The sequence below is a fragment of the Tinamus guttatus genome, unplaced genomic scaffold (genome assembly GCF_059628265.1).
Source record: "Tinamus guttatus ecotype Peru unplaced genomic scaffold, ASM5962826v1 Tinamus_guttatus_pri_ptg000225l, whole genome shotgun sequence".
Classification (NCBI taxonomy): Eukaryota; Metazoa; Chordata; class Aves; order Tinamiformes; family Tinamidae; genus Tinamus; species Tinamus guttatus.
In genome coordinates this window covers 70083-80575 of record NW_028288759.1, presented here as the reverse complement: position 1 = coordinate 80575, position 10493 = coordinate 70083, and the positions used below count along the sequence as shown (strand labels likewise).

At 41.1% G+C, this 10493-nt stretch overlaps 1 protein-coding gene across 1 annotated transcript in view; it reads left to right on the top strand.

The window, feature by feature from the left end:
- Positions 1-2216: 2216 nt before the first annotated feature.
- VIPR2 (vasoactive intestinal peptide receptor 2) overlaps positions 2217-10493 on the top strand; it is a 48556-nt gene continuing 40279 nt past the window's right edge. The window contains exons 1-2 of the mRNA XM_088525174.1: positions 2217-2345; positions 5211-5313. Of these exons, the coding sequence (XP_088381300.1) occupies positions 2295-2345; positions 5211-5313 (154 nt within the window). The 5' untranslated portion in view covers positions 2217-2294. The remainder of the gene's footprint in view (positions 2346-5210; positions 5314-10493) is intronic.

The following is a 10493-nucleotide window of genomic DNA, read 5'->3' as shown; positions in this document are numbered from 1 at the left end:
ATTGACTTAAAATCATAGACTTTTTTTCAATCAAATTTCATCTACTTCTTTACCACCTCCTTTGGGAAGGTATATCCTCCTTTGTGAATACAGGAGTTCCTCACCTTTTTTCTAGACTCTGTCCTTTTCCTCCATTTCCATGCCTCATAGGTGATACCACAACCTCCAAAAAATCTTTGCTCTTTTTTTTTTTTTTTCAAATTTACCAAGTCATTCTTGGAAATGACATAAAGCCTGCACCAACTGTCTAAATTTATATGCCTCCCTGCTTCCCTTGTAATGCTGTTTGTTCTCTGCTGCATAAGTTTATCAGTCTCATTCCCCTATGTATCAACAGCTGTGTTAACTTCTTTTTTGCTTTTTTTTTCCCCTTCTACATCAGCAATAACAGAGAACTGAACTGTGCTGTGTTTAAGTGAAAAGAACTTAAAGTGTATTTTCTAGGCTTCATCCATCAATAATTTGTATATATAAAAAAGCACTTAGCTACATTAAATAAAAATCTTATTCTTTGATATATCTTTCATCTGTTGTCTCTTTCATGTCAAAGAGTCATTGGTAATAGTGACAGAAGAGAGGTCCAGGAAATCTCCAATGATTTTTTTTCACCTCAAATTGCTGATTCATTGAAAATGAAACATCACAAAAAGTCTGACTCTTGGTAATGTTCTCATAAAGCTCACAGCTTCTTTGCCAGTTCTGAAATACATGGCCTTATACCCTAGATACCAGTTTCTGTCATTCCACAAAAGGAATAATGATGACAGTTCCCAAGACTGTTTCTACACAGAATGTTAGCACTAATTTGTTAATTAGATTCCCAGGATACTCAGCTTCAACTGCCTAATGAATCATTTGCTTTAAGTATCAAACACGGGGTTTTGGTGTCTGGCAACCCTTGTGGCCTCAGCTCCTGGCCTGGTGGACAGCCTGCCTGACGGCAGGGACTAGTGTTGAGTTCCTTTTCAATGATATCCCAAAGCTGTAACCAGAACTTGGTTCTTAATGTAGTAAGAGAAATTCTGTAGTTGTAATAAAAAATTACAAAAATGCTCACTTTTGTGCCAGAAGTGTCCTTTATATATATACATGAGAGAGAGCTGGGTGAGGCAGGTGGCAGAAGACTATTTAAGAGATAATAGCATGTTACTCAGCCACTTCTAATATTTGGCACTTAAATTACAGCACATGCAACACACCAGAAAGAGGATTCCAATTTATTCTCATTTTCAACTAAAAGCCAGCACATAAACTCTGCTTTTTCTATGACAACAGGCATGGGTCAACGCCAATGCTGCTTAATTATGTCTTTTATTAGCCTTGTGAGGCAAAACCAAGGCTCATGCCTGGTATAAATTGCCAGGCCATAACATGAGGTCACCCCAACCACTGGGTCTTCTACTGAGACCTCAAAAAAAAAAAAATAACTGCGAGGGGGGCGGATTTGCGCATACAGATACCTATCTGCCCCATGAAAAAGCCGACTGCCATCACCAACCATGGATGGGAGGAGATGAGTGTGAATTTTGGAGGTTTGGGAGGGCAGCAGGACCAACGGTGTTGAGATGGACCCTCCAGAGGTGTCTGTGGGAGGTGAGGGGGCTCCTCTGCTTCCTTGGGAAGTGTCCATGGGAGATGAGGAGACTCCTCGGTGCCCTATGGACATGATGAGGGAGCTCTTTGGGCCCCTCAGGACACGTCTGAAGAAGACAAAGGGGCTTCTTGGGCCCCTTGGGCCCCGTCCATGGGAGATGAGCCATCTCCCTGTCCCCTTTAGGATATGCCTGCAGGGGATGAGGTTCTTCTCAGGTACCTCGAGATGTGTCTGCAAGAGACAAGGGGGCACCTCAGCCCCTGTAGATTTGTGGGCAGGGGATGAGTGGGCTCCGTGGGCCCCTCAGGACGTGTCCCGGGGGACAAGGAGGGCCTCGGCTCCCTGTAGACATGACCGCAGGTGACATGGGCCACCCTCTGAAGGGGACTAGAGGTCCCGGTGCCCGCGGCGGGCGCCGGGCAGGGGAGGAGAGGAGCGGCCGCCGCGGCGGGGGCGGGCGCAGGGCAGGGTGCGAGGGCCGGGGCTCGGCTCGCAGCCCCGGCGGCGGGAGGAGCAGAAAAGGGAGCGGGGCCGCGGAGGAGGAGCTGCCAGCGGGGCCGGGAGCTGCGGGCGGCCGGCGGGGCAGGTGCGGAGCCGCCTCGTGCAGCCGCGGGAAGGAAGGGGCTCGGCGCGGCGGCCCCGCATGGTGCCGCGCCGGGAGGCGGCGGAGCGGCGCTGAGCGGCGGAGCCCGCGGCGGGCATGAGGAACCTGCCGCTCCTCCTGCTCTCCCTCTGCTGGAGCCTGGCGCGGGTAAGGCACCGCGCCGGCCCCGCCGGCAGCCGCGGCAGGTGGGAGGCCTCGCGCGGGGAAGGAGCGGCGGGCGCAGCTCGGACCCCGTCCGAGCGCCGAGGGCAGCCGCGGGTCGCCCGAGCCTCGGCTCTTGCGGGCTCCAAGGGGGCGGCGAGATCCCCTGATCCGCCCTGGCGCTTAAGTGGAGCCCCGAGGTGCTCCTTTTTCTCTCGTTTTCCCTTTCCCTTCACCCTTTTCCAGCCCCTCTCCCTCTTCGCTTGGCCGTGCTGCCGAGGGAGCCGAAGAGCCCGTGCCCTCCTCTGCTACAGCCTGGCGGAGCGTTGGGAATCGGGACTATGGGAGGAAGCATCGTGTAATTAATTCGTTAGTGCCTCTCATCTATCTTATCTTAATACTCTCAGAGAGCATCAACTATTGAGGGTATTACAGTCCTCAGGTGGCTACTTTTGCTATCTTTGTGCTCTGGAGTTTTTTCTCGGTTGCAAAATAGTGTGTGATGTTCCCGCAGCCAGAGTGCCAAGGGACGTTTTCCCCCTCAGTCTTTGCTTTTTTTTTCATAAGTTTAAAATTGCAGATCACTTCTACTGAAGTTGTGAAAGCACGCTGATGCTGAAAGTTAAATACTCATTGAGGATTTTTTTTTAAAAAAATTATTAATTTTCTTGCTCAAATGGTGTTCCAGATGCCTTAACTGCTCTGCTATTTAAAACTCTGTGAGCCCCCTCAGCTGGCTTTGTGGCTAATCATGTGTCCATGTTAATGTGCAGCACAATCCTGAGCACATCACTCCCCAAATTAATCTGGTCTTGAGTAGAGCAGTGGGACAGAAGGATGAAGAGGTCTGAACCACCCTGAGAGGTGGTGGAAGCCTCAAAATCCGCTCCCGATGTGCTTTGAGACACAGCCAGTGCCACAGGCTTGAGCCATGCAGGGCGTCTGAACTGAACTCGAGTTGCTGTTAGAAGAAAGTGTGTTTCTGTTTGGTGTGTGCTCAGGGTTTGAAAAGTAACCCTGTGTTATCTTAGGGTGCTACCAAGTTTATCTCCTCCAAGTAACCTTTGGGATCAGATCAGGTGGTGTTGTGAAACCTAGAGTTCTCCGATTAAAAAGAAGTCACTTTTTCCCAGATTTCTTCCCTGAAGCAGCTGCTCTGTTTTACCCCTCATTTAGTTAAAATACCTATTTGCTGGGACTTTCCAAGTCCTACTAATTATACTTGCCTTTTGAGGAGTAGGAGACTTCTTTTCAGTAACTGCATTTTTGTAATTTTTTTTTAAACTCAAAATATAATGCAAAAGAGATGTATTAAAAACAATTCATTTACAAGGACATTTAGGAGCTATCTGAAAGACAGATAAAGATAACACACTAAAAATGCAGGTATTTTCAGTTTAATAGTTTAATTTTGAAATTTCTATGCTATTTGAAATTCTAATTTATGCTAAGGCTGCATAAAAATTTGCTGAAGAAAAAAAAAAATCTGCCCTGACAGCGTGTAATTTAAATAGTCAAAATAGAAAAAGGGTGGGCAAAGAGGAAGTGAGGTTCTCATTTTGTAGAAGGGGAAATGAGGCATTTGGAGAAGAATAGACGGATTTTCATGAGTTTTCCTAATAGCTCCTGCTGCAGCCTAGGGCTGTTTTGCCGTATATTTGTAATGCCCAAGTAGCTTCCTCACAGGGAGACTGCAGTGTAACCAGGTCCTCAGCCCTCGGTTGCAGATCCAGGGATCTGAATTAGTGCTTAATAGTCTCTGATTTGTGAGACTTTTTCCAAAATAAGGATTGTCACTTTGGAAAAAGTCTCACAAATTGGAGACTATTATTCTGCTATTAAGTTTCTCCCAGAAAAAAGCAATTGAGAGGGAGGAAAGAAACTTTGAGAGGGAAAGAAATCACTCTTTTCTTTGTAACAAAGAAGTATCCAGATGACTGAAGCACAGCACGTTTACATCTTGCTTGGTTTGTTTGAACTAGTCTTGCTATCCCTTTGAATATTCACATTTTCCCCCTCGTTGTTTTCCTATTTTCTTGCTGTCATTTCTCCCATACCGTTTCTTATGAACTCCCCACATTTTTCCACTTGTCTCAGTTGACTTCAGTGCAACTTCCCTGTGTCTTGTCCCTCTCCTCTTGCTTGCTACATCTGTCCCTTCTTGTGGACACAAATAACCCTTCTTGAAAATCTGAATAGAACTGGTAACAGGACCATAAGCAAGTAAAACTTGTAGTATTTTTGTTTTAATGAGGGGGAGTGGGAAAAGAAATATATATATATTTTTTTTCCCCGTGTAGTGCTTGCTTGATTCTGAGGCCTTTAGGAGATAAAATGTACTTTAAGCTGTCTCTAACATGGTAAATTTTGCTTTTCTTCCTTTTTTCCCAACCTGATCAGTTTTCACATTCTGTGATTCATGTTAAACTTTCAGCTTTGACTACTTAATACAAAAGGAAAAAAAAAAATAAATGCATTTGCTTTCTTGCTTCAGTCTTGCTGTTAGAGAGTACAGGTTAAATCACTGTTTTTCAAGAGGGGAAAAAAAAGTTTCAGTAAACAGTGTTGGTGAATGCACCGGGAGGTTAGGAATTCCCTTGTTAATGACAATTGGCTCTGGAATGCTGCAAGGAGGAGACAGTGAGAACTCTTTTTTACAGCAGTGCATTGTTTTAACATCTTGTTTTTGAAAAGTCAAACTGTGAGAAGTTAAAATGGGCACTAACTGTGCCTGTGAAATGCCTAGCATATACTTGGACAGAAATGGTACCAGTTAAAGATGTGGCTTTCAGGATTTCAGGTAGTGGCATCCTTCCTAAAACATTTTAACGAGCGCTTCCACACCATGGTGTGTTTGTTAACTTGCAACAGGTGAATGGCATCCACCCAGAATGCAGATTTCACCTGGAGATTCATAAGGAGGAAACAAGATGTATGGAGCTCCTAAAGAATGCCAAACCAGTGGACTACAGAGGTAAGAAAAGATGAGCTGTAATGCGGAGATGGCTCAAGTAAGGAAGGTTTTTCTCCCTTTCCCTTTGCTGGCTCAACCACTGTTGCCAAGCTGTTCTGTACTGTGCTTATAATTATTTACTTTAGAATTCAGGCTGTCTTTGTGTTAAAAGCACAGCTGCAGCAAGGGGTGGGAGATGTGCTGGGCTAGAAACGCTGGGGGAGACACTAAGGGGGAGCAAATGGGCACTCATATTTTTAGGCTGTTGCTGCTTGTACTCTTTGGCAGGCAGAGAGGCAGGATTGTCACAATGGGGGACAGCAGAAAATGTGTCTGAGAGAAAGGCAGGGAAACACCAAAGGGAATGAAAGCCTTGGATCCCGGTGTCTCTTTCCGACTCCAGGAGAAAATGAACTGCTACTGTCAAAAAGTGATGAGAATGATCACTGGGTTTTAAGGGAGAAGTCGTTTTGGGCAGAACATTCACCCTCAGAAGTCCAGGGGGTCATGTGCAAGTGAAATGTGACAGTGGTTACAGTTAAGAAACAAATTTATTCTGTTACATCATTTTCATTTTTTTCCTTTAGATAGAAAGTAGATATGATAGCAAGTAGATATGATCAATCATAACTTAAGGCAGGAAAGAAAGAAGAGGAAAAACTTTTTTCTTTTGGTAGATTTCCTTGCTGCAATATCATGTGAGTAAAACATAAGACTATCAGAAAACAAACCAAGATGACTTTTTTCCTTGAAAATTGCTGCTGACAGTTATTTTTTTCAGCAAGTCAACGAAGTGTGAAAGTAGGTCCAGAAAGGCAAATGAAAAGCAAATCCATAAAATTAGCTAGGATAAAAGTCTTAAGATTTTTAGGAAAGTTGGAAGAATGCATGTATTAAACTTTATTTTTAATGTTGAAGGATTAGTACTTAAAGTTTTCTTTTGTAAAATATGTCAACATTTGTGAGCAAGAAGCACTCTCTGTGACCCTAGTGTTGAAAGGGTAGTGCTTCTTCAAGTGCTCCCATGTGCTACCTGCCCAATGGTCTTCTGGTAACATGTCTAACATTCCAAGGGAAGGGTGGGCTTCCAGAGAGTCTTAAAAATGGGAAATGAGTTTTAGATGTTAAAATTATTTATGAAAGCAACTTTTTTCAGTTTATTTTAAACTTTAACAAAATAGTGATTCAGCTAAAACTAATCACTCATTTGCATTGTCAGAATCCTTTCAAAGTAGCTGGAAATAATTAGTTTCAAATTAGTTCTACATAGCCATAAATCTCAACAGAGTCCTGCATTTTAGTATGGCATTTTGGTATTACCTCAGAATAACAGCTTTTTGGAGGATGGCAGCACAGCAGCGCTGTATTTCCTTGACTGAGTAGATGCTATATAGGATATGCCTTTTTTCATATTCAATCCCTTCAGGATGTGCTTCTGAAGAACATTATGGTTGCTCAGGGACCTACCATCTGCAGTGCCCTTAAAGGATAAACATGAGTCTCAACTCATGAACCTTTCTCCATCTCTCTTCTTGATTTGAATGTGTAGTTCCCTCAGTGCATACTTCAATACCAATTTGTCTACAAGAAAATAATTAAAAGGTTCATCAGCAGTTTACATTTGCTATCATTTCTCCTTTTGATTAATCCAGATCAGTAATTACAAAAAATATAACAACAGTGAATCATTTGTATGAGTAAGATTTTGCTTGAAAGAGATATCCAAATAATTCATCTGTGTGTAGATTTTGAGTGGTAAAGAGATGGCTGTTGCATAAATAATACCAGTGTAAATCCAGATGGAGAAGTAATTATTAGTTATGCTTAATGAATTAAATCCTGAATTAATAAATTCACTAATAGCAATGTTAAGACTTTGGAAGTCAGGTTGCTTCAAGATTCAGCTCCAATCTCCCAGATGCTGGACTGCTCTGAGAATATGTTTGTGATAAGCACAAGTTTCAATTTTTTTTTTTTCTTTTTCCTGGGAAAAGAAAGAGTCAATTCTGTCAATAAGTTCTTGAAAGGCTCCTTTCACTTGAAAAACAGTGGTCTCCTGAAGGCAAACTGCCTTATAAGAACTTCATGTCATGGAAGGAGACAGTATGTCTAATACTGTTGATTCAGTCCTGCAGGTAGAGATAAAACAGCAGTGGGAGGATTTATAAATTTAATTGAATGCCTGTCTGAAACTAATGGAATATTCCATTTTGTAGGAGACTGGAGTATTTGAGGTAGCGAACCCAGCTTAGAAACGTATGTTTAATGTGCTAGGAGAATTTATCCTGTGCTGCATGTTATGGATAGCATCACCAAGAACTTGTCCAGATGAGTCCATGTTAAAATATATTCATTTGTATATCCTTAAAAAAAAGCCCTTTCTCCTCATGCCCTTTTTTCTAACCAATCGACTCTGTACATTCAAAAATGTAGGTAGTCTTTTGAACAGAGATTGCTATGTGCTACTCTGCTGATAAAGAAAAACTACTAATGCAAATTGGCGAGTTGAAACTATTCCATGTCTAAACTCTACATATAAAACTTAGATTACATTTGAAAGATATTTCAAAAAATCCACAAAACCTACTTTTTTTCTTGAAAGGGAAAAGCTGTTGTCACACTTTTCTGACTAACTTTGGTATGTGTCACTTGTATCATTCAAGGTATAATGAAATCCTATGGGAGTTGTGGGAGAGAATTTGGGAACAGAAGTTCACTGAGTTTGTTTACTGGAGGCTTGGGCCTTCCTTCTCAAAATGAGTGGGGATTTTACCAACTCACTTAGGAAAGCTTCTTAGGTGCCCATATTTCTGCCCGTCACATTATAGAACCTGATGTGTGTGCACAGCTACTGCATTAAGGTACCAAATCTTGCTGGATAGGCAGCTTCTCCTTTGGCCTGGAAGGCGATTTATTATGCTAATATTTCCACATCAGTTAGGGAGACATAAAAGAAAGGTTTAAAGACTGTTATGATATTTTTTGACAATATAAATCAATCTTTTTATCTTGATTGAGTTGTATCATAACACGGGCTGAAGAATTTCATTCAGAAATCTACACAGTGTTCATAAAACTGTTGGCTATGAATTCCATGAAGGACCTGCTTGCTTCATGGTTTAGCAAAGCAATAGTGTATTTGCTAAGAAATGTTCTATTAATGCTGTGTATATATTCTTTGAACTGTGTCAAACATATTAAAAAGTACAAGACCCAGTCTGTCAAAATATTTTTTGGGTATGGAAGAGCATTACACTCATTTAGGGAAGAAAGTCACTCCAAAGATTTGTGGCAGCACCTACCTCTTTAGTGATTTCTAGCAAATCTAGATGCTTACTTCATGAAGAATGAATCAGCTTCCATCCACATCTGTTGTCCTCCTCCCTTCCATAATTTGACAGCTATGGATATGTACATAAGCTAAAAGCCTAAAATAGAAATTAATCAGTATGGATGGACTGGACTAGAATTCATCAGTCTTCCAGAAATAAGAGCACAAAAAATCCTAAATTGTTCATAATAGCTGTAAATTTAAAGTTTTATATAGCAATATGTGATTTGATCTTTTACTGATTCTGCATAGCTAGTACTCCCACAACAATAACAAAAAAAAAGGGAGTGGGGGGGCTCCCAATAAAAGGGTTGGAAGTAAATAAAGATTTGTGAACTGCAAAATTTTGTCTTTATTGGGTATTTAGATTTTTAGAAAATTATTTCATTCAACTTTAAATGAAAAGTAAAATCTCATAGTGAAAAATTAAAATTCACATCCATTCAAATATGTTGATAGACTTTGTAACAGGTTTCTGTAGCAACAAACAAAAACCTATAAAAATTTTTATTATGGAAAAAAAGTCTTTTTAAATTCATTTTGAACCGAGTGACTGCTCAGTTAAATGAGTATTTTCAACTCTTGCTTTCCAAATGTTTTCTTGTGACACCCATATGCCAGATAAGATATCAACTCTAAAATTAAAAATGTTAACTCTGAGGATGGGATATAGACAAAAAGAGAAATGACTTTGGAAATAATTTTGCACAGAACAATTTCATAAACCTTTCAAAGAGCAGCTTCATGATGCAGCAAGTAATGGAAAATTAAAACAGACAGGGCTACCAAAAGGATGCTCTCATTTATTCATAAATTGAAAGCAAGAGTCACCACTGTCACTATTTAATCTCCTGAATTGGGCTGTGAGAAGAATTTCACTCAGTGATCTGCCCACCCTTAGGGCCTTGTGGAAAAATACTGAACATCTTTGAGAGTGCTCTTTGGAATTACAGGATGAGTATTCAAATGACAGACTTGTTGCAAATTATCCAAAAGTTAGTTTACCTAACTAATCCTTGTTAGGTTTATTTCTCCAGTGAGAGAGAAGTCCCTATCTTGTGTTTAAGTGTGGGTTTATGTATGGCACGAAGGACTGACGTTGTGAGTATAGCTACACCAGCCTGGAGATCAGCCTGTCCTCCGCACCAGCAGAAGCATAAGAGAATTACACAAAGCCAGATGAAACTTCTTGCTTGCTATGTGAGGGAGAAAGAAATGGATATGGGCCTATCTCCTCATGGGTTTCTTAATTCTTAATCCTCCTAGGAAAGCTGAGGTGCTCAGTCTCATCAAAGTGTTCAATGGCTACTTGTTTGGGGTTGGTTTTTTTGTTGGTTTTTTTTTTTTTTCAGATCAGATTTTTTTTTGCAGTTCAGACTGAAGGATTGTTTAGAGTAGAGTTGAATGTAGAGTTCAATGAAGTAGTTGAAGTAGCACCTGTAACTCTTGACAGGACAACTTCAATTTCTCTGCTGCTGGTTTCCTAGCTGTAGGATAGTCCCGCTGCTATTTTTTGGTTCATGCATTTTTTAACAAGTATTTAAGGAGCTCTGGGAAGCTTGTTTTGTATGTTTGTCTTATGGAATTTCATTAATAAATTGTCATCACTAATGAAACAGGTAGTACTGTGTCCATCCCCATGGTGTTGACAATTTTGGGCTTTAATGTAGTTTATACATAATGATTTGAGGGTGGAAATGAATGTGAGATGGCTAGTTTTTTGAAGAGGCTGAGTACTGTGTGAGAAAGAACCTTAATGTAAAGGAGACGTGAGAAGCATAGCTGCCTACTGAAAACCAACTGATAAAATAAATAGTGAAGACCGAGAAACTGAAAAATCACCTTATTTCAAGTCTCCCATCATTAAGAC